General features: G+C 33.5%; 1 protein-coding gene across 1 annotated transcript in view; it reads right to left on the bottom strand.

The window, feature by feature from the left end:
* LOC130453372 (uncharacterized) overlaps window positions 1-17,032 on the bottom strand; it is a 36,990-nt gene extending 19,958 nt beyond the window's left edge. Inside the window, exon 1 of the mRNA XM_056793079.1 lies at window positions 16,760-17,032. Within this exon, the coding sequence (XP_056649057.1) occupies window positions 16,760-16,810 (51 nt within the window). The 5' untranslated portion in view covers window positions 16,811-17,032. The remainder of the gene's footprint in view (window positions 1-16,759) is intronic.
* Window positions 17,033-25,470: the final 8,438 nt, after the last annotated feature.

Genomic DNA, 25,470 nt, shown 5'->3' with positions numbered 1-25,470 from the left:
TTTTAAAGGTTTCTCATTTCTTAGTGAAACCCGTCTAGATAAAATCAATTTCTAATTTCAATTGACAAACCTTTTGTAAATAAACAATTACGTCTGATGTTGATCTAGAGGTTAAACACTATCAGAAAAACGTACACGATCTTTAATGGTATCCGTGCATCTAAAGACACAATTCAACTAACCGTAAAAAAGCTTTTTTTTATACAATAGTGTTTATTTCAGAACCGTATTAGCCTAATTTTAATCATTGAAGTTGCAGTATTTTTACGATTAGTAAAAAAATAGTATAACATCGTTGCCACGTTGTTATTTTGTTCCAGATTTAGTTGCAAAATGAATTGAAGAATATAACCTGAAATTTTTGATGAATTCTTTCAATTTCAAGTGTCTGTTTTGAAAAGTTACGTTACGTTACGAAATTTGTAGACAAATCATGCCACATAACATAAAATGATTAACAATAATACTAAAATGTAATAATGTGTATTAAAAAATAATACCAACATTAAACTAGTGTGTAATATGCCTTCAAACTCTTGCGAAATGCGGGAAAACATGTAATAGATTTAAATTGGCAAATGATTGTGCATTCTTTTGCATTATACAGTGATGAGCCTTACGTCAAATCAACAACATTCTTGTTGAAATGTCAGTGCTGCTTAAGAAACTTACTTTAACTGAATGTTCCAATGAAAAAAAGTTGGGAATTTCGGACAGTTTAAGTCTCGGTGTAAACAAACCCACAACATAGATTCGAATAATTTATTTCGAAGTAACTTCACGGTGATTTTCTAGGGCGTTATTCTTTAATTTTCTCATGAAAAAAACTCGTATTATTTTTCACTTGACTGAATACCGAGTAGAAAAACGTCAAGAGAAATTTTAACTACATTACAATGGTATTCGATGTAATGATTTCTTGATTGACGATTTCGTCCATTTTATTAGTTATTTCTTAGGGATCTTCCTAATAAAATATTTATATAATAATTTTCTATTGATTATTTTTGAAAATTTAGCTACTTATATTAAAAAAGTATCTCTTAAACGTTGAAGATGATGAACTAAGTTATTTAACTGCATTAAAAAACTGAATTTTTTTCTGAAACTAGAAATCAATACCTTACCTTCCACGTGATTAAACATAACCTTAATTTTGAAAAGTCGGTTCAATAGTTTATGTTATTTTGGGTAATTATACACTTTCGCGGTCACCTGGTTTTTTGGTTAGGTTAGGTTAGGTTAGGTTAATTTAGGTTAGGTTAGGTTGGCTCTAGAAAATCGAAAAATGGATGGATTTTAATGATCTTGGTCTCAAAATGTTCCATTTTACGGCGAATTTATAAAAAAAATTAGTAGAAATAGCCGGAATGAAAATTTTCCATAGTTTTACTGTTTTAAATCGTAAAAATACGGTTTTGCAAAATAATCCGTTAGAAAAAATTATGGTAATTATACACTTTCGCGGTCACCTGGTTTTTTGGTTAGGTTAGGTTAGGTTAGGTTAGGTTAATTTAGGTTAGGTTAGGTTGGCTCTAGAAAATCGAAAAATGGATGGATTTTAATGATCTTGGTCTCAAAATGTTCCATTTTACGGCGAATTTATAAAAAAAATTAGTAGAAATAGCCGGAATGAAAATTTTCCATAGTTTTACTGTTTTAAATCGTAAAAATACGGTTTTGCAAAATAATCCTTTACAAAAAATTATGGTAATTATACACTTTCGCGGTCACCTGGTTTTTTGGTTAGGTTAGGTTAGGTTAATTTAGGTTAGGTTAGGTTGGCTCTAGAAAATCGAAAAATGGATGGATTTTAATGATCTTGGTCTCAAAATGTTCCATTTTACGGCGAATTTATAAAAAAAATTAGTAGAAATAGCCGGAATGAAAATTTTCCATAGTTTTACTGTTTTAAATCGTAAAAATACGGTTTTGCAAAATAATCCGTTAGAAAAAATTATGGTAATTATACACTTTCGCGGTCACCTGGTTTTTTGGTTAGGTTAGGTTAGGTTAGGTTAGGTTAATTTAGGTTAGGTTAGGTTGGCTCTAGAAAATCGAAAAATGGATGGATTTTAATGATATTGGTCTCAAAATGTTCCATTTTACGGCGAATTTATAAAAAAAATTAGTAGAAATAGCCGGAATGAAAATTTTCCATAGTTTTACTGTTTTAAATCGTAAAAATACGGTTTTGCAAAATAATCCGTTAGAAAAAATTATGGTAATTATACACTTTCGCGGTCACCTGGTTTTTTGGTTAGGTTAGGTTAGGTTAATTTAGGTTAGGTTAGGTTGGCTCTAGAAAATCGAAAAATGGATGGATTTTAATGATATTGGTCTCAAAATGTTCCATTTTACGGCGAATTTATAAAAAAAATTAGTAGAAATAGCCGGAATGAAAATTTTCCATAGTTTTACTGTTTTAAATCGTAAAAATACGGTTTTGCAAAATAATCCGTTAGAAAAAATTATGGTAATTATACACTTTCGCGGTCACCTGGTTTTTTGGTTAGGTTAGGTTAGGTTAATTTAGGTTAGGTTAGGTTGGCTCTAGAAAATCGAAAAATGGATGGATTTTAATGATATTGGTCTCAAAATGTTCCATTTTACGGCGAATTTATAAAAAAAATTAGTAGAAATAGCCGGAATGAAAATTTTCCATAGTTTTACTGTTTTAAATCGTAAAAATACGGTTTTGCAAAATAATCCTTTACAAAAAATTATGGTAATTATACACTTTCGCGGTCACCTGGTTTTTTGGTTAGGTTAGGTTAGGTTAATTTAGGTTAGGTTAGGTTGGCTCTAGAAAATCGAAAAATGGATGGATTTTAATGATCTTGGTCTCAAAATGTTCCATTTTACGGCGAATTTATAAAAAAAATTAGTAGAAATAGCCGGAATGAAAATTTTCCATAGTTTTACTGTTTTAAATCGTAAAAATACGGTTTTGCAAAATAATCCGTTAGAAAAAATTATGGTAATTATACACTTTCGCGGTCACCTGGTTTTTTGGTTAGGTTAGGTTAGGTTAATTTAGGTTAGGTTAGGTTGGCTCTAGAAAATCGAAAAATGGATGGATTTTAATGATCTTGGTCTCAAAATGTTCCATTTTACGGCGGATTTATAAAAAAAATTAGTAGAAATAGCCGGAATGAAAATTTTCCATAGTTTTACTGTTTTAAATCGTAAAAATACGGTTTTGCAAAATAATCCTTTACAAAAAATTATGGTAATTATACACTTTCGCGGTCACCTGGTTTTTTGGTTAGGTTAGGTTAGGTTAATTTAGGTTAGGTTAGGTTGGCTCTAGAAAATCGAAAAATGGATGGATTTTAATGATCTTGGTCTCAAAATGTTCCATTTTACGGCGAATTTATAAAAAAAATTAGTAGAAATAGCCGGAATGAAAATTTTCCATAGTTTTACTGTTTTAAATCGTAAAAATACGGTTTTGCAAAATAATCCTTTACAAAAAATTATGGTAATTATACACTTTCGCGGTCACCTGGTTTTTTGGTTAGGTTAGGTTAGGTTAATTTAGGTTAGGTTAGGTTGGCTCTAGAAAATCGAAAAATGGATGGATTTTAATGATCTTGGTCTCAAAATGTTCCATTTTACGGCGAATTTATAAAAAAAATTAGTAGAAATAGCCGGAATGAAAATTTTCCATAGTTTTACTGTTTTAAATCGTAAAAATACGGTTTTGCAAAATAATCCGTTAGAAAAAATTATGGTAATTATACACTTTCGCGGTCACCTGGTTTTTTGGTTAGGTTAGGTTAGGTTAGGTTAGGTTAATTTAGGTTAGGTTAGGTTGGCTCTAGAAAATCGAAAAATGGATGGATTTTAATGATATTGGTCTCAAAATGTTCCATTTTACGGCGAATTTATAAAAAAAATTAGTAGAAATAGCCGGAATGAAAATTTTCCATAGTTTTACTGTTTTAAATCGTAAAAATACGGTTTTGCAAAATAATCCTTTACAAAAAATTATGGTAATTATACACTTTCGCGGTCACCTGGTTTTTTGGTTAGGTTAGGTTAGGTTAATTTAGGTTAGGTTAGGTTGGCTCTAGAAAATCGAAAAATGGATGGATTTTAATGATCTTGGTCTCAAAATGTTCCATTTTACGGCGAATTTATAAAAAAAATTAGTAGAAATAGCCGGAATGAAAATTTTCCATAGTTTTACTGTTTTAAATCGTAAAAATACGGTTTTGCAAAATAATCCGTTAGAAAAAATTATGGTAATTATACACTTTCGCGGTCACCTGGTTTTTTGGTTAGGTTAGGTTAGGTTAGGTTAGGTTAATTTAGGTTAGGTTAGGTTGGCTCTAGAAAATCGAAAAATGGATGGATTTTAATGATATTGGTCTCAAAATGTTCCATTTTACGGCGAATTTATAAAAAAAATTAGTAGAAATAGCCGGAATGAAAATTTTCCATAGTTTTACTGTTTTAAATCGTAAAAAAAAACGGTTTTGCAAAATAATCCTTTAGAAAAAATTATGGTAATTACACACTTTCGCGGTCACCTGGTTTTTTGGCTCTAGAAAATCGAAAAATGGATGGATTTTAATGATCTTGGTCTCAAAATGTTCCATTTTACGGCGCATTTATAAAAAAAATACGAAAATTAAAAAAAATTAATATTTTTTACAGTTTCATGAGGGGCCATCCATAATGTACGTCACACGTTAATGGGGAGGGAGGGTATGACCGAAGTGTACATCGTGGGCATGTGCACAAGGGGCATGGGGGGTCAATAGTTTTGTAACGTCACATGTTAAAATTTAAAATACTAAAACGCAAAGTTTGGATGTGAATACAAAATTAAAAAATTTTATGAAATGTTGGACTTCATGTTGATTTTATTAGATTATTATTTAATAAAAATAAGTAAAAAATGAAAATAGTTTTCTCTCGATTATTTTTAATTACATACATAAATTTAAAAAATGTGTGACGTCACATCAGGAGGGGGGGGTTATAAAAATGTGACAACCTGTGACAAGCACGGGGGGAGGGGTTCAAAAGACCTAAAATTCGTGTGACGTACTTTATGGATGGCCCCTGACTTTAAATGCAAAAAAAATGACTTTCTACATATAATCCTTCGTCGTAAAATGGAACATTTTGAGACCAAAATTATAGAAATTATCTATTTTTCGATTTTTAATGGTCCAAAAACTATTAACATTGAAGAATATAGTACGAAACTATTCACGAAAAATGATTGTTTTTCATCGATTTCATTTTAAACTATAAAAACTGAAAAAATCATTCTTTTTGGATTTTTTTTTTAAAAATTGTTTATTAATTTATGTAGAATACAAAAAAAAATATAAGAACTTTATCTGATAATGGGATAATTTTTTGTAAAGGATTATTTTGCAAAACCGTATTTTTACGATTTAAAACAGTAAAACTATGGAAAATTTTCATTCCGGCTATTTCTACTAATTTTTTTTATAAATTCGCCGTAAAATGGAACATTTTGAGACCAAGATCATTAAAATCCATCCATTTTTCGATTTTCTAAAGCCAACCTAACCTAACCTAACCTAACCTAACCAAAAAACCAGGTGACCGCGAAAGTGTATAATTACCATAATTTTTTCTAACGGATTATTTTGCAAAACCGTATTTTTTACGATTTAAAACAGTAAAACTATGGAAAATTTTCATTCCGGCTATTTCTACTAATTTTTTTTATAAATCCGCCGTAAAATGGAACATTTTAAGACCAAGATCATTAAAATGCATCCATTTTTCGATTTTCTAGAGCCAAAAAACCAGGCGACCTTGAAAGTGTATAATTACCTATCGTTGCTTAATTCGCACCGGTACGATTTATAGAGCTCAAATTTATTTTTTTAGAGAAAATATGCTGCAAAAGGTAAACTAAAGTATGGTCAGTGGAGTGAAGCAGCAATTAGAGCCTTTCGGGGCGAGAAAATAGGTTATAACGAGGTTTGCAGTCTTTGATTATTCATGCTAACGGGAAAAAGATAAAAACAATCTTGTGCATTTAGTGAAAAAATGGAGAATTAAAAAGCATATTCTGGAATTAGAAGCCATATCATTAATATGACTACAAAATGGCCGGTGAAAAACGGTTCTTTATGCAACGCGATCCCCAACTCAGAAAACCAGAATCAATTTCGCAATCTCGCAATGCAGAAGATTCAATAGGTCCAACGTTAATAAATTTATGACTTTATGGGAGAAAAAGATGGATTAAAAAGCTTGGAAAGCTGAAAGTTTAAGCAACGAAAGTAACATGCCAAATTGGTGTTGTGGCTGGTGTAGTGTGCTGCAGGAAAAGAAATCACGACGTTCACTACCAGTGCTCTCTAGAGTTACCGATATCTCGAGAGAAAAAATGTTTAATCCCGCCTAGACATAGGTATCCACTTATACAAGCAACTCAAATCCAGCCATTTTGGAAATATTTCAAAGTAGAGTGCTTCGAATGATAGTGAACGGTCAGTGGTACGTTCCACAAGTAAAGAAGAAGATTCAGAAGTATGAATAGTGAAAAATATAATGAACGTGTCAAATTGCTCGACAAAGTTTCGAGATGAGAAGATTGAAGGGCTGTACACCAGCAGATTTGCGACACAAGTTTAAATAGATTAACTATAAACATTAATTGACATATAGTCAACAATTAATTATATTATATCTCATAATAAAAAGTCGGCTTTATTCTTTACTGTACGCGCGTGAGATCAACTTTTAAAATAATTACTATATATACGTAATGACGATTCAAAACTAGTTTTGTCGCCAAAGCATTCGTAACAGTAAAAGTTTACAGTAAACTAAAGAATAAAAAGGAAATTTATGTATAGTATCAAGTTGTGTCTTGTTATAGGCCACAAAGGAATCATTAGAAGGATTAATATTATTCACAATTCTCAATAAAAATGATAATTCTCGATGAATTACCGTTTGTTCTATACAATATAAAGTATAAAATATTCTCCATTAAGACCAGTACAATTTTGTACACGTTTGAACCAATTGTCGAAGTAATTGTTCCATTCCAACATGTAATTTGAGTCCTTCAGGTGTAGAAAAACGTTGAACTCACAATTTATTTTTGACCTGAGAGAAATCATTGGGTGCCAAACAAGGATGACCCTTCAATTCGATGTTGTAACTATTCAAAAACTTTTGTGTTTGAACAACTTTTTTTGGATTTGGCATCGATGTTTTCGGCCGATTTTTCCCGAACTTCAAGAAATTCATCCTGTAATGAAATGCGTTCACGATTGAATTCGGAATACCAGCGTAACACGGTTGCACAAGATGGCGCTTCGTCACCAAAAGTCTAAACGATTTGATCGGCATACTGCTGTTGGTTTAATCCTCGTCGAAAGTCATCGCCTGAAGATGTCTTCGATTTAATTCCATTTTTTGACCAAGTATTTATAAACATCTCAAATAGCACACGTTCTGAGTACGTTCGCCATTAAAAATGTCAAACTTTATGACGGCAATGTCAGTTTTGACATATTCACATCAGTGTTGCCATATCTTAAAACTAAAGTAGCAAGGAGTTGTTGACACACCTTGAGTTTCGGTTTATTTGCGTGGAAATATTTGAGAGGGGAGCACGATTTCTCGCTTCGTTTTCGAGATATCGATACTTAAAGTTATAATCAAACGTTAGTTCAAAATTCGCTTTATTGAACAGATGGCGTTCAATATTTCGTTTCAAATGAATATTTTATCACTTAAAATTCAATAAACAAGAGATTTTTTATTTAATTTTTATATTATTTACCCGGATACTCCACAATTATATTGAAAAAAACAGTTTTTTATAACAAAATGGGGCATTTTTGATAACTTTCATCACTCTGATGTATATAACTTAACATACGATAAATACATGAATAATTCATAAAGAATTATCAGTTATTTTTCATTATTTATGAATTAAAAAAATATTTAATGATAGTTTGAAGATTTAATTAGTAATTTCTCTCTTTCGACCAAAAAATACGTTCAAAAGTTATATTATTTAGTTTGTTATATAATTGAAAACCCACACTACTGTAGTATTTCACAATTATCCTGGAAAAGTTCTCTAGCAATTATTTTTGCATCATTTATTCTATTTTTAACGAAAAAATCAACCGAATCGGAAAAATGACTGTAAAAATTCGTTCCAAATCTACCCGCTCCCAATTTATCTGCCCCCAATCTCCCCTCTTCAAACTTCCTCGCGGCTTGTGGCTTTTGGGTAAATCAGGGTCCGGAATCCAAGTCGAGGGGCCAAACCTTCGTGGGGACGAGGGAGCGAAGCCCCCGTTAAGAAAAAAATAATAATAATAAAATAAAACTAAAATAATTCTCACACGAAGAAATTTCGGCTGTAAAAAAATCACGATTTTTGAACTTTTTACACTCAAAGTGCTCCATGAGAAGGTTAGGCTAGGTTATGTTAGGTTAAGTTAGGTTAGGTTAGATTAGATTAGATTAGGTTAGGTTAGGTTAGGTTAGGTTAGGTTAGGTTAGGTTAGGTTAGGTTAGGTTAGGTTAGGTTAGGTTGATATATACAAATATTAAATAAAAATAAATTTTTCCAAATTCAAGTATCGATATCTCGAAAACGAAGCGAGATATCGAAAAATTTTATTCTTAATTTTCGATTTATTTTGGATCGATTTACTAAATGGCATAGTCAAATCCATTCGTCACGGAAATCCTACTCGTGTCCGAACTGAAATAAAAAAAGCAAACTCGAAAAGACATTTTTTTAACGTATTGTAGATAAAATACAGAAAATTTTCTCCATCTATCAGTAGAAACCAAATACAGGGTAAGAAAATTCAAGATGAAATCTTCAGAAGGGTAGATCACGCTTAGCGTATTATGAGTGATAAAAAAAAGTAAGGGATGTTTTATACAGCAGAATAACGCACCCACGTCGTGTTTTTAGTCCAGGTAAGATTCGAATTATTTGAGCATTTGCCATAACCTCCAGATTTGGCTCCCAAAAATTATCGGCTGTTTCCAAAATTCTTATTGAAGGATAGATAATGTACAGTAGACTAGCTTTAAAATTACATTACAATTTTCACAGACATCCTCTGTAATTTAAAGTTGGTTTCGCTTATCCCCATTTTTGATTAAAAAAAAATATTGAATACAGTTAGGAATTTCTCGGATACTTTAAAGTCACAAATCCGAACAGACAATTCTTGCGTATCGTGAATCAGTTCATTGAAATTATTTTTTTTTCAAGTTTATCTCAAACACGCGATGTGGGCGGTTGAACGGGATCGATTACATTTTTCACCAGCTTTTTCTTCATACTAATTAGGCATTCAACTTTCTCGTAGCTAAGTAAACTTGATAACACCGTTTATAAATTGTACGAGGAAACTTCTTGTTTATTTTTAAAGTAACTTTCTACTTTTATCAACAAAAACTGTCGCAACTTTACATTTTTGGGAAAACCAAAATATTTCATTCACAGAATTTGCGTGAAATTTCATTTTCAGAAGTACTTAGTTCTTAGAAAACTAGCTAGTGCGCCATGATCCTGGTACGACATTTTCTAAAACTGTCCTCAAATGAGATACAACTGATTTCCGAGCCATACCTTGAAGTAATTGGGCCCTTTTCTTCCCAGAAACATTATATACCGTTCCATACCTAAAATTGTTCAGAGAGGTTGCAAGGAAATTGTTCAATTCTGCTTGAAATATACCTTCAACTGAAGTTTTCTGAACGAAAGGAGAAAATTTTTTGAAATAACCTTCATATTCCTCGGAAATACGAGGTCTTGCTATTAAATAACGAGACTGGTTACAAAAAAGCAGTGCTGGAAGTCTTCTTTGGTGAGTGTCTTTAAGAGCTCTGCCGTTTTTTGCTTTACCGCTTCCATCGACTCAAATCGGGTACCTTTCAAAGCAGATTTTATCTCCGGAAACAAAAAAAGTCGCACGGTGCCAAATCTGGTGAGAACGGTGGGTGTTCAAGCATAGATAGCGCGTTATGGGCAGATGCGTTGTCCTGGTGCAAAATCTGGCCGTTTTTTACGACCTAGTCCTCGCAGTGTTGCCAAAACTGTCAAATAGTAAGTCTAGTTGACAGTCTGACCCTCTGGGACCCATTCAGTCATCACGATACCGATAAAGTCGAAAAAAATGATCAACATTACCTTGAATTTTGATTTGCTCTCTCGGTTTTCACTGAAGCGCTTACACCACTCAAAAACACGCGCACGAAATAGAGAATCGTTCCCATAGGCATCTTGCAACAATTTATAGCACTCAGTCGAAGTTTTTTTCAATTTTACGAAAAATTTGAGATTGATACGTTGCTCTTGTTTGCTCATGGTTTTCGGCACGGGAAAAAACACGTTCGTTTCAAACCGCTACTGCACAAATACTATAATAGTGTCGGAAACGTGTTTTGGGACGTGCATAAACAAGATATCTAGATACCCAACTCGTCTAGGGCGCCCTCTAGGCGCGCAGTCTCGTTATTTAATCGCCAGACCTCGTAAATCATCCCTAACTCAATATTGACCACTCTACAGTTCTACGTTGAAAGTACTAGAAGAAGACTTTTTTTTCTGATCCTTCAGAACATAAAAGACGACAAGCAGAGGTTTTGGTCAGCAGATCGTTTCGTAGCAATCTCAAAATCATTGTAACAAGTCTAATGAATATCGGCCATGCAGACGTGCCTGCTGTTTAACAACATCTTTAACCGAACTTTACGATCTTGTTGATGGAAAACATAACGTCGCTCAACGGTTCGCGATGTGATGAAAATGCAGTTATCACAATCGACAACAGATTTATAAGTCGAGCAGAACGAAACGCGGTACACATTTACTGGATTTGCATTTATTTTAATTTATTTGTAGCGATATGTCGGTTGGGTGAAATTCCGTTAAGGTATTATTGATTTTTATGTGGTTAATGTCCTAATTAAAGTAGTCTTTGCAACATTGAAGGGTCGTTATGTTAGAGGAAGGTTTGGAGTGGTCAAACCCATGTGTATTAAAAATTAATTAATCAAGGGCGGATCCAGGGTCTTGATAAACGGGGGGTCATTAGTATTAGGACGAGTTCTCCCCCAAAGACATGGCATTTTAAGTCTTTTACCCAAAAAATATTAGTTAATTACGTTGTTTTTGACAGCATAGTGACGAATTTTACTAAATTTTTACTTTAAACCTCAATTCCTTTGAAACAAAAAACCAAGCTAATTAATCAGGGTTTAGGGGAGGTCGTGGCCCCGTGACCTTTCCTCCTGGATCCGCGCTTGTTGTTAATACAAGATAGAAATTTGATGGTCCACAATCGTAGCCGGGGATCAATGGAAATTTTTTTGGTTTCGATAGTGAAGAACTAAAATGTTGTTTGACTTCTCTTATAACTATAGGCGGATAATATTTCAAGAATATCAGCGACTGTTAAAACTTGCATATTCCATACAACGCGTCGAAACTTACTTGTTCACATCACTAACTTGTCCCAATAGCTCAAATTTTTCCACTAATTTCTGTATTGCGGTCCGAGAAGGTGCCTCACGTCGACCCGAAAATGTTTTAGTTTTACGAACCGTCTCTGTCAAACTTTCACCATTTTTTTAGTGAATTTTAATAATTTCAATGCGTTGTTGAAGCATGTATCGTTCCATTTTCATAAATGGCGTAGTTTCTACTTGCCAAATGTCAAAAAATGACAGCTTCGAAAATGACATTTACCAAAATAGCGGGCTGTTCAAAATAACACCTTTTATTGGAAAACCCTTTACATCCCTCTCATTCAAAATATATTTTTTTGTAACTACCATTGTAGAATTGTATATTTTGTATTATATTACGACTGTTACAACAATAATAATGAAAACGATCAATTCTAATCTTCTTTTTTCTCGAAAATTGTTAATTCGTCGTTGAAACCCAGCCACAACGCAAGTTTCCATAGATAGATCTAATCTTCACTTTTTTTTGGAGATTTGGCAATTTGTAGTAATGTAGCTGCAGGTCCAGAGCTTAATAATAATTCTCACTGTACGTAATATAACAACTTTGTATATAGTATGTACTTTCTAATAGTATAATATTAATGACTGCTAATGACTCTTAGCAGTCGACGCACAACTTTTATAAAAAAGAAGAAAAACCAAAATGAGGTTAGGAAATATAAATACAACTATTTATTTTGTTTATTATTACGTTAATAAGTTTGATCTCGTGTTTTTTATAGTAAAAATAATTTCCGTTCCTTCATTTTTGTTAAAAAGTTACGTAAAAAGAATATTTGATAGTAATCCAATCTTAATAGCACGATAAATTCGATTAACTTTATTTCCATGCTTCGTGTACTTATGTCTCGTGTTCTCAGTCATCTCTGTATACTAAACGTAAAACAAAACACACAGGTATGTACGTAGTCTCTTATTATTTATTTGTGAAAGTACATTCGTCGATCAGATACCATAAACTCACGAATAATCAGCTAAATTTGTAAAATTCAATTTAAAACCCCCGTTAGAGTTTAAGATTTTTATTAGTAATTTACGTCTCTGGCGAATATGTTTAATTAAGTTTTCGATCGAACGATAGTAATTTTTCGCATATTACTCTTCAAGATAACTGTTTACATGTTCAATAAGTTTAATAGATCGTTTTATAGAATTTGCGTAAATATTACCTTCATACAACATTATCGAGAAAATCACTTTAATAATAAAAAACTGTTTTTTTTTTCATTACTAACGTTACATATATACGAATGAACGATTTTGTATGATAGTGAACTCGAGATTACTGTAAAATTATTCATACAATGTATTAATTTGAAAACTGCCCGACTCTTTAAAACCAAAGAAGTATGTCAATTATTACGTAAATGCTGAAGAATCATTTTAACTAATGTAGTTATGAGAATTCACCATCAAATTAACTACTTGTGACAAATTACACGTTACAAACGAAATATAGTTGAAAAAATAAAGCACAAACACAATATTTTATTAGCATTCGATTTGAAAGAACCTGTACAAATACAATTTTGATTTCTTATTCATAATTTTTGTTCGCAAAGTTTCCCGAGAGACTCTCGCGAATCGAATGCACTCTGTCGCATCTCCAAACCCAATCAGAAACTCTAATCAGATGCGTCCAAGGTATGAAATCCCCTGCTCAAACCGCACCTGTTCCTATATAGGCCAGACAAATCACTAATTCGATAATTCCTCTATTGAACAACATGGTATCCATACTGGACACACAATCAATAGAATCAAAACTTCGTTCCTTCAAGTCCAGGAATATTCTAGAAACTATCGAAATAGAGACACGTCCAAACTGTTTAAACCAAAGGACGTTCGAAGGATTATCGTAATCCTGGAAACACCTTCTTCATCCACTTCTCTTCTCTTCTCTCCGCCAAAAAGATAAAAGACAGTGATAGTGCTAGTGTCCGCTGTGTTCTCGATAACGGACAGAAGTGAACTATTGGAAAGGACTGACTGGGTCTGAAGGAATGACGAACTAAAGGGTTGATTCCCTGGTCCCAAACATCTGTGATCCAATTGGGTTTTGTTCTCCAGTGTCTGTGAACCTGAAACTTCTCATTCAGACCAGCCCAGGGATGATAAACTCGATAATTAAACAATCAAAACCTTTGGAGGAGTTCTCTTAAAGGCCTATATTTTGCAAGATGAGTAAATCGATATTTGGGTGGAATTAACAATCGTTTCCTGCAAGGGAGAGTTGTAATTGACTTTTTAATTGAAGGCATTGTAAGAAGCTTACGATTAGAGGATGTTCTCGTGTATTGATGTTCAGATTCGCGAAAACAGCGTCAAAAAGATTGGAATTTTTTCGAGAGGAACCCGGCTCGTCAACTCCAAGAATTTAGCTCTTCTAAACCTGACGTCATCTTCCGAGGCAACTCAATTCAGTGGATCTTCTTTCGGGAGGTTGCAGTATCAAACAGTTGCTAAAATCGCGATTGTGGCAAGGCCCATTCTGGCTGCACGAGACTAAAACAAGCTGGAATCAGTCCTATTGCACATATGTAGAAGAAGTCGCGCCTTAGAGGGTCGTAAAAGATCAAGAGAAAGTTTGACGGGATAATGACTTTTCAAGAAAAATTTACTTTATTGCACCTTTGAAATTGCAAAACACTGTGGCCATGAGAAAGAAAAAAACGATTTTCACTTTCTTGGGAGCATATTTTTCGAATAAAGCTTTTATATGCCTTCACAATAATTCACAAAAACATCTAGTGAAATCTACCCATCGTTTTTTATAGTTTTAACTACATTGAGTTATGACCTGCCATTTTGACAGATTATCACTGAGTACTGGGCTATTTTATTATTATTTGATCTAACATTAATTTGAATTAAATAAATGATTAAGAAATTCCCATGTCCTATTTCCGATAATCAAGCGGGTGCGTCTTGGCACGCTCTCCGTCAGTGCTAAAGGAATCAGTTCACCTATGTAGCAGTAATGCATTGTCAAATAACGCCCAGCAGACTAATAAAGTGACAGTCGTTGAACATGCATCATTTTGGCTTGATTTGACCATGTGTGATTTCTGGTTATTTTTTAAACGTTTACGTCGTAGATAGAGGATGAAATAAAAGAAAAAATTCATCCAATTTTTGACAAAATACTAAAAGATGGTAATAAAATCAATTATCTCATTAACTAACCATTTGAAGCTTAATAGTTTCTGCCTGTTTTTGCATTATTTCATGCGTTGTTAGTTGAATATCGTAACCCCTTGTATAATATTTTAGCAGGTGGGTTAATTAGAGCCAACGCCATATGGCAAACAGAAATAAAAACCGTAACAGTAATAAAAAATCGAATAGGTTATATAAATCGACGAAACTGAATCGTAATAATATATAATAATTGGACCCATTGAATTGCCAACGGAATTAGACAGTTAAACTTGTTCTGTTGCAAATGAGATTTTTTTTATCGGTATATATACGTTCGTTCAATCTTTTTTATGAGTTTGTTTTGTTTGAGTAAAAACTATGTCACTCATAACTGGCACAGCGTATAATGTTTGATAAAAACAATTCGGACTATCTTAAATCGATCAGAAATATATGTATACACAGCATAGTTTTCGTGCAGTTGTCTCAAACAGTTGTTGTGTTAGGTTAGGTTATTCCCTAACCTAAAAAGACAAAAGCAAAAAATCCGAATATCACAGACTTATTTGCCCGATGAATCATACCTTAAAATTATTCCTAAAAATCACATACCCAAGAATTTATCAAAAATACGAAAGAGACAAGGACCAAGACAGAAGAAAAGATGTTTGTCTATGCTCCATTGACAACGAGAAGGCATTCGATAGTGCACCACACCACAAACTAATGCAGCTCCTTAAAAGATTCGACATAGATGTATTGGAAACTTATATTGGAACCGAACATCGCAAGAAAAATAAACAATAATAGCATAAAAACCAAAAAGGATGTGTGCAGTCTCGACTCCTGTTTAATTTATATTCGAAGGTTGTAACCCCGGCTGGATACTCTTACTCAGTTAAGTTAAACACCTTATGTATTAAATTAGTAAAATCTAAACAAATTCCAAATTAATTTGTGGTTGAATATTCCCAACTTTGCAACTGTACAGCAGCGGATATAAAAGATAATATCACCACAAATGTTAGATAGAGGACGATTTAGTCGATAACAACTTAATTTCTTCAAAAACTCGAATGTTAGAATTGAAATAGAAGTGGCTACAAAACCTCAATACGTGAACAAAGGAATATTTGAAGAAACACGTAACAAGGGACCCGTAGATTTCTAAAAATTGAACATCAGACAAAGAAATAAAATGCTGCATCGAACAGGTATTTCTGAAACTCGTTCAATCGAATCTAAAACTTGGAAAAACCTTTTCCAGCTTTGAACTCAATCTACGATTAAGATTCTAGGTTGCTAGGTATAAAAGATTGGACATTGAGGAAGGATAAGACACGGAAAGCTATCCAAAGGTGTTTTGTTTTTGCAGGACAACGTCCCTGTACACAAATCTCGTACTGCCGTGCAAAAAATTCGTGATTTAGGGTTTGAATTACTAGAACATCCCACTTATTCACCAGATTTGGGTCCGTCCGACCATCATCTCTTTCCTCAACTGAAAAACATTTTTTTTGAAAGGTCTAGAGACGTTGCTGGTTCTCAGTAATAAAAGTATCCAATTAAGAGGAGTAGTAAAGTATTTTGACATTGAAATTTTGTTTGGTTCTATAGTAGGCTAAGAATTTTTCAATCAATCCTCGTATGTCCTTCATTGATCCATGTTTAATCTAAATAAAATCTATTTCTTCTTTGGTTTCCCATTTCAAGAAGAACGCATACACTTTCCTTCAAAGTATTTCTTTCAAATGATTTTCTATTTGAAATTTTAGTTTTCCAGGAGCTTTAGCTGGTGTTTGGAACTCGCCACTAAATCATTTTCGTAGAGATTCATATAGATCTTATGATAGTTTAATATACAAAGGGTTTTCACCACTCCAAACCTTTTTCTGTTGGTCTCACAAAAGCTTTTCTAAAATATAACATGGCTAGTCCACATTAAAAGCAAATATTTATTGTTAAAACTTCTAAACATAATTAACTATTTTAATAAAGCACCATAATCAATTTTTCAATCAAAATAGAACAGTCAAAAGTCCAAAAACTTTTTCACTCCTAAAACCACCGTAATTTCTTAAAAACTTACCACTTGAAGTAAAGTACATAACAAACAAAAAACATTCCTCGTCGAATGCATCACAAAAACACTAAAATCAGTCACAACACAAAATTCTAAAAAAAAAAAATAGGAACCGCCGCCGAAAAAAAAAATAATCCCGCGGGCGTTTAGGAATACCTTTGTTGACCTAGACCTGTCTCTCTCCTGTTTACATATGCAAAAGAGTTTTGTGAAGGCCGCCGGTACTTGTTACTAGACGTATTATTCTGCGTCTCTTCTTCGGTACTCTGTCAAAGAACTGAAGTACTGAAGAGAACGGCTGTTCCGCGCGTTTGATAAGTTACGCCCCGCTACGCTACAAAAACTTCGGGTACCCTGGATGGTACTGTTAGGTATTAGAGGTAAGGGGGTTCCACGAAGATTCATTTTATTCGCGGATAGTTTAGTTTCAATTAGAATATAAATAGACAATTTTATTTCAAAGTAACAATTTTCGTCGGCACTAAATCCCTTATTCATGAAATAATAATACCAATATAGTATCAGAAAAAACAGATGAATTTGAAATAGAAAGAGGAACCGAGGCTAACCGAAAACCAAGAGACAAACTCATCAATTGAAGACCGATGGGGTGTTATTTAAAAGGCAAAGACAAAGCAGGAAAGAAGAATGGTTTGATGGTGAGTACAAGGCAGCCCTTGATGACAGAACTGATAAGAGACAAACATAGAACCCAGCTGCAGATAAAAAAGAGAAAGAATAGCTCGGAAAACACATAGAACAAATAAAAAATCACTATGTGTCATTTGTCTATGGTTTTTTAAACTTTAAAAATACCATTAAGTATCATAAGTAGCACTGAGGTTTGGGGCTTCTGTTCTGTTGGTACTTCAGCATAAAAACAACTGCTGATAACCATTATTAAACATCTAGGATCTATTATACTACTAAATAAATATAAGCGATGAATTATCGCACAAAAAAGTGATGAGAATCAAAAGTTGATGAATTGAATGCGAAGTTTTGCGATCTAAATCTGGTTCTGTGTTAGGATCCGCAATAATCTGTTAGTTGATCTACATGACCCCGGGTTGTATTTTCCGAAAAGTCCTGTATTACTACGACAAACCTTCCAAAAAAAGTCAAAATCCAAACGGATGAAATAATAAGACTAGCAATTCTATATGCATCAAAAAAATTGGCCAGGTCAAAAATGTGAGGACATAGTGGGGAAAAAACGTCAAGACGATGTTGAAATTCCAGAAGGTATCTGCAGAAGATGTAGAACTAGAGACTATCTTCGAATACTTGAAGGTTATGGAAAAACAGTTCGAGAACAAAGAGCAAGATAATTAGCACACATTGCGAAAATGGAAGAAGAGGAAGGAGAGAAAAGAAGAAGAGAGCGCCCAAAGAAAAAATGGCTACAAGATATAGATGAGGTAGGAAGAATTGGCGAAATACTGTGGCTAAACTATGGATCAAACAATAAGCTATTGTTAATACACAATTGGGATTTTTTTTAGTAAGTTATTGTTTTGAACTCGTCCACGATATGTACCGTGAGGCCGTCCTGTTCAATTATGTTAATGGTATCTAACATTCGGTAGACGCGTCGGGTATAAATTTCCGATAAACATTTAAATTATTTTTATAATTAATTTGCAGTAGTAGGTTTCCCAGAATCAATTTCTTAGTTTGCTTACTTTCAAGAACCAAATTATCGAGAAATTCGTTTATATATAAATAGGCGCTTGTTTATCAAACAGAAAGTCAGAAAATAATCTGATATCATCCCCAATACATAGGGATAGATAAGTAAACGACGTGTTTAAACAAATTAATATGTTAAGAATTAGATAAGTGTTTAGTAATAAGTTTTAGTGTCTAGTTTAGTAAATAATAAGTAGTTTAGTTTATTTAGTGTTAGTATATAAATAAATTAAGTAAGTAAGCAAGAAATTTCTCGCCTGTCCAGGCTATATCTGGATCAGGCAGTAATTTACCTGTATATACCTGTGGAACGAACTTCGCTCATGCCTCCTTCACTTTGCTCGGTATAGGCGGATAAGTTTAACACCCTGTATGAAATATAAATAAGTTGGGTATTCATTGGTTACACTATATTCGAGCTGAGCGTCTTCCCAAACACACAGCTTCGTAATTTTAGATTTCTGACATAACTGTATCCGTAATTGCTTTTGATTAAAACTTTTAGCGCCACACCCTGTATACACTTAGAGATATATAAAAATAAATATCTTGACTTACAAAAATGATATTTGTTAACGCTGTACTTGACATTACTTTATACTTTTCGAGATTTATCTCGAGAAACATAACCCTAATTTTTTAATTAATCGATACAGTACGTGGGTATTTAAAACGGTATACGACGAAATTTATGAATCTTAAATATTCTAAATAACCTAAGCAAGTACCGTATTTTGTCTCTATTGTCTTTCTCCTTCAATTGAAGAGATTGTGAAAAGAATAATCACTTGATCCACTTCTGCTCGCTATTCCGTTCAATTTAAATTCACTTGTATGTTTTATTAGGGCAACCATATATTATACCATGTGATTCAATCTGACCTCTATTAATCTTTTTCATAAGATAAAAGAGAAAGAGAAAAGATAGCGACAAAAATTACTCTTGTACTGACCTGTTTACAATTTGTATCAAATTTAACCATCGGCAAGCTGCACTAAACAAAATCAAGGAAATCGCTACCCCAAGAAAGTAGCCCACATCATTAGTGCCTTGAAAACTAATATGGACCACGCCATTTGACCTTGCATTTAAAAATACTTAATACTGGTAGACCGAACAAATTATCTCAATAAAACGATAATCCGTCCACACCTAACTGACGGATGTTTGACCCATGAAATTCCAAGTAACCTTCTTAATATCCAAATAGCGTAGAATTAAATTAATCGTGCTCAATATACCTGACTTTGGAAAAAACCAAAACCTTCTACCTAATCCTTGTTCCATACTTAAACGAACCCAGGCGAGGTGTTTGGAAGCTACGTCGTTTCTAGAGATTTAGCTCGCGCAACGTACTTTAATCTTTCGATATACATAATTTTGTACAGTAACTTCCTGAAGCAGCCATCTAGAAGAGAAATGGTATTGCTGACAGCCGTAATGAACGTGATACAATAGAACTCGAAGTTTCCCCAGAACTACAGCTCTATCCATATCGTTTCAACAAGGATTATTCTGTAGTTGCCATCTTTGATGTCAAACAACCCTTCGGCTAAGATTGACTCTAAATCCTGATATTCGAAACGAAGCTGGTAACCTACTATTTGAAAAATTATATTTTCTCCTCGACCAGTAATTGCATTGTTTTAATAGATATGGGTAAGATGGAAACACCAGCAACTTCCTGAAACAGCTACCTGGAAGCTGCAGAGCAACTACAAGGTGTCGGGTATTTGTTTTCGCGCCACATTCGAAATGGAACGACGAAAGGGAACGGGGAAGGGTTTGTTTTGACCTGAATGGTCATGTTAATAAGCAGAATTGTCGGTACTGGGCAGTTGAAAGTATGAATAACCCCTGCACAGCCCAAAGGTCGTTGTTTGGGCCGCTATGTCTGCTAAAGTAATTATTGGTCCTTATTTTCATGAAGATCAACGATGCCGAGCAATCAATGTGGATAGTGACCGTTACTGCGATATGCTGCGAAATTTTTTGGTCCCAGAGTTGCAGGTTTCAACTCAAGAACGTGGTTCCAGTAAGATGGTGCCATTTGTCATACCTCGAATGACTCGAAGGAAGTTGTGAGTGAATTATTCCCTAATAAAGTCATTTCGCGAAGGGGTAACATCAACTGGCCTCCCAGAAGCCCCGACCTTAGCACGCTTGACTATTTTGTATGGGGATACCTTAAAAGTAAGGTTTATCAAAATAATCCAACGAACCGAACCCAATTGAAGGAAAACATCAGGTCAGAAATGGCAGCAATATCAAAAGCTTTATGTCGACGTGTTATCGCCAATTTTCGTGCCCGTTTAGAAGAATACCAGCAACGTAACGGTCCTCATTTGGATAACATCATCTTTTCAAAATAATTTTCCAATTCATAAGGTATCAAAAAACGATAAAAGTTTTTATTGCTTATGAATATTTTTTGTTTACTTGAACTTACAAATACCCGATACCCTTTCTGGACACCTTGTATTTGAAGATTCCAGATGATGGTCAAAAGAACAAGATCCGATCTGAGATGAATGGAGAAGCAGAAGAAGTGCACCACAGGTTTTAACAGATATAGATTTGTTGTAGCAAAAAATGGATGAGTTTAGAGGTAGAAGCAGGGCCGGATTAAGATTTATAAGACCCGGGGCTAAAATAATGACGGGGCCCCCTTAAGGAATTCGAAAACCCGGAAAAAGCCACAAAATAATATCAATACGTTAGATTTGTGTGTGTGATGTGGTATCAACACATCAAAAAATACAGAATGATTTCCAAATGATGGGGCCCTCTTGGACCTGGGGCCCGGGGCTATAGCCCCCCCAAGCGCAAAGCTTAATCCGGCCCTGGGTAGAAGTATTTGAATTATTTAGAAATGAAAATATTATTAACAAAATAAGAATCTCATAGATGTAACTGACTGATTTCGTTTTTTGTTTATTCAATTATGGTTGCTCAAACTAAGTATTTGGATATAATTAGTTCATCAAGATAGACAAATCATTTGTACAATAAATAAGATTAATAATTTTTTTAATATAATTCAATTAACGAGACGATTACGCGTGACAGGGCATCATATTTTTATTGCCTGTACATGATAATATTCATTGTCGAATAATTTGTCATCGTTATTAAATAGATAACTGAAACTAAGAATTTTCGGTCGTACGAATTCACTCTAGCATAAATTCATCCGGTCTACATGTTTATAAATCGAAACTCTTAAAAATTGTTCTAGAAAAACCAGTGGCGTTCGTCGACTAATTAATGAAAATATCATCAGCAACGTTGCCAAAGGCTTCTTCGTCTACTTCACCCGATAATCTTGATAATTACTTTGGGAATGTAGCCAAAAATCTAACGAATTCTATAACTCCCATTGTTTTGAACTCTTGCTAGGATCTAGCAGACTCACCTTTAATAGAAACTTTAGGTAAGCGGAAAATTGGTAGAAGACATGTCTAATTACGAATCAGTAACGCAGGAGGGAAGAAATTCGTTAAAAATATTTCGGGCGAGATGTGAAAATTGCCTTGCCTTGTAGTCTCAAGTTTAACGTGTCAAAAAAATCCGATAAATAGGCCAAAATCACTTGGTTACTGGGTTTTTTGAACTCTACACTAAGCTCGTTTTGTTTCTGCAGTGCCAAAAATGTAATCCCTTCATCACGAAGCTCAAATAGTCTTCCCAACATACTGCCTTTTGATAGCCATCGTACTTCTGTATGACATAGCAGCAGCAGTTCTTCACAAAGAACTTTAAACAGTCGAGTAATACATAGCTTTTTTGGAAGCGTTTTTGCTGCCAAGGCTTGACGGCGAATAAAACAATGAATCCCAACCACGTCAGCATTCTTCTCTTTGACCAACTGCACCAAGCCTGAGCGAGAGCCGAGCATTGAAGGCGCACCATCTGTGCATACACCAATAAGTTTTTGCCAAAAAAGTTCGTGTTTCTCAAAACAGTCTGATACTGCTTTCATAACATCTACAGCTTTAGTATTGGTCACCAGCTCAGTAGAAAACATCAGTTCATCCTTCATACTTTCATATACGTACAATCAAAGCTGGATAGCAAAAAACGGGGATTGTTTCATTGCATCAACCACCTGGTTTTTAATATCCCCGGCCATATCATCAATTCGGCGTTTTAGATTTGAGAAAATTATTTTTGTAACTTATTTATTTATTTTTTTGGGTGTCATGCCTCCCATGAACTTTCTCCGCGCCCCCCAGATTGTGAACCCCTGGTCTGTATCTTAATTTATAGAAAATAAAAGTCTTATGGTAATTTATTATGCACTTTTTCAAAGTATTATAGGTTATGGAATTATTACACGGGGTGGTGCGTATTCTAATAATTTAAATCTGATACAGACGCTTCAAAACAAATTATTAAAAATTATTAACAAAAACAATTTTACTAATAGCGCTTTTCCATTAAATATGGAGCAATTTTTTTTCTTGGAAGCTGTTGTATATTACTATATATAATAATAAATATTGTTAGTGATAAAAATAGTTTTATTGTGGCAATAAAATCATTTAATAAATTACCAAATGAACTTAAGGTCATAAAGGGAAATTTACTAGTACTTAAAAAGTAAATTGAAACTTTGGATTGTAAAAAATGTTCAAACCAAATAAGTACCTACTACATTTTATTAATGTTAATTATTGTATACTAATTTTATTATACTGGGGTTGGGATGACACGTTTCTTATTAAAAAGCATATATTATCCGTTTTTTATTTTTTACTAGTTATAAGTGAATAAATAAATAAATAAATCAGACGGATGATGTATCGAAATAATCGTGGAAGTGAATCCTTTGTGAGAAATAACATCCGCCGTCTATGTAGACGCTATTTAACTGTATCAAGCAATTACAGTGAAGCAAATACACGAATATTTGAAGTGGAATAAGCAAAAAAATTTGCATACGACTACTATTTATTTGAGTAACTCTTGTCTCACATTTCTTTTGTTTTTTTTTAATCGTTATAACTGAAAACTTGGACTCGGGCACATTCATTGTTTTGTTAAAAACTGATCGTAATACAGATTTTCCCAAAACAATCTTTTGGGTCAAGTGAACTTGTACGTTCAGAAGAAGAGATATAAACATTATAGTCCAGTCATTATAGTAAGTTCACCTCGGAATTCGAGATACCCAGCTGTAAGTCTGTAAATAATTGTATATTGACACCCTAAAAGTTGTCTCAAAACCTACATATGGTAGGGTGTAAGCAACTATTAAATTTCAAGGTCACAAAAATCGGTTTTTGCGCTTTTTTTAGAAATATCTCATTTCCTATGGGTTTTTTGCTATTTGTATTTATTATCAATATTGTAGAATACAAAATTATCTACAAATTTTGTTTAAAAAAATTTTTTATACGGTGAACCGTTTTCGAGATAGAGGGCGGAGAGCGCGCGGTCACAGCATCACTTCAGGTCAACCGGTGACTCCGGTCGAAAACGCGCCATATATACTTGATGAACTATCGATAAATCAATGATTATAAATATTTGTCAATTTTTATTAACTATTATATTATATTTTATCATCTTTTTCCTAAGTTATCCACTTTTTATTCTATTTAACAACACTTACCTGCCCATGTAATTGCAGAATTGTTAATGAAAATATAGGAATTATATTTGAATTTTAACCTAATTAATATTAATAACTTCTTACATGATGAAAAAAAAACAAATAAATTATGAATTAATCTTTTTATTAAAAAATATCATTCAATACATTTATTTTTATTGAAAGTAAAGAAATGGAATAAAGGGTGCAAAAACTACAATTTATAATTTTAATCATCTTCTTCCTCTTCATCGTCGTCTTCTGGATGCTGGTAAGTTTCAAACTGGTCTTCATTATCGTCTTCAACGACGTTTGTCTCAAGTTCTTCCATGATTTCGGGGTCAAAGGTTCCATCTTCGTTAATGTCGCTCTGATATGGTAGAGCATTGAGACAAGCTTGCCCATTACATTGGCCACAAGCTAAAGAGCATTGCAAGCCCGCTTTCCTGCATCCGCATCGTGAACCACAACCATTCTTGCAATTGCAGAATATTGTATTTAGCAAATCTTCTGGAGCAGGTGGTAAAAATTGTCATGATAGGCTCCAGAAAATCGTTTTGCATTGCCCAACCCCATACCTGGGGTTCCAAATCATGTCCTAACCAAGTTTGAACTTGATAATATACAAGTTTGAAATGTTTATGAGCAGCTGCACGTGTTGGTGGAATATTTGAAAGCTGCACAGGTTTATTAAGTTTTGTAGACTTGACGTAATGCATATAACGAAGACTTTTCACAGATTTCGGAGCATTATAGACTGCCAATAAGGTTTGAGTTCCACTCTCTAATAATCTCTGGGCCGAACAATTTTCTTCCTCAAATGCTGCAGCATCCAAATGTGTCAGTTTCTCAAAAACTTTTAAAAATGATTTTTCCCCTTTTTAAAAAGCGTAGAAGTTGTGTCACAGCCCCTAACACTTTTAGTCGAGTATATCTCCGTTTTACATTACCTTTCCCAACTTTTTTAAAGAAAATTTCTTGTTCGTAAGACAGTGGATGCCGAATTAAAATGACAAGTAAATCGATATCTCGTCCTATTATAACTGCAGTTTTTTTAGACTTTGATTCTTCAATTTCAGTTTCAACAATAAGAACATCCTCATCATCTCTGGCTTGTTTAATAGTAATATTTGCAGCTTGTAATTTTTCAATTAACATATTAATGCTGTGACCGCGCGCTCTCCGCCCTCTATCTCGGAAACGGTTCACCGTATAAAAAATTTTTTTAAACAAAATTTGTAGAGAATTTTGTATTCTACAATATTGATAATAAATACAAATAGCAAAAAACCCATAGGAAATGAGATATTTCTAAAAAAAGCGCAAAAACCGATTTTTATGACCTTTGACCTTGAAATTTAATAGTTGCTCACACCCTACCATAAGTAGGTTTTGAGACAACTTTTATGGTGTCAATATACAATTATT

The sequence above is a fragment of the Diorhabda sublineata genome, chromosome 2, assembly GCF_026230105.1.
Source record: "Diorhabda sublineata isolate icDioSubl1.1 chromosome 2, icDioSubl1.1, whole genome shotgun sequence".
Lineage (NCBI taxonomy): Eukaryota > Metazoa > Arthropoda > Insecta > Coleoptera > Chrysomelidae > Diorhabda > Diorhabda sublineata.
Note: the sequence above shows the minus strand (reverse complement) of the source record. Positions and strands in the feature narration are given on the sequence as shown.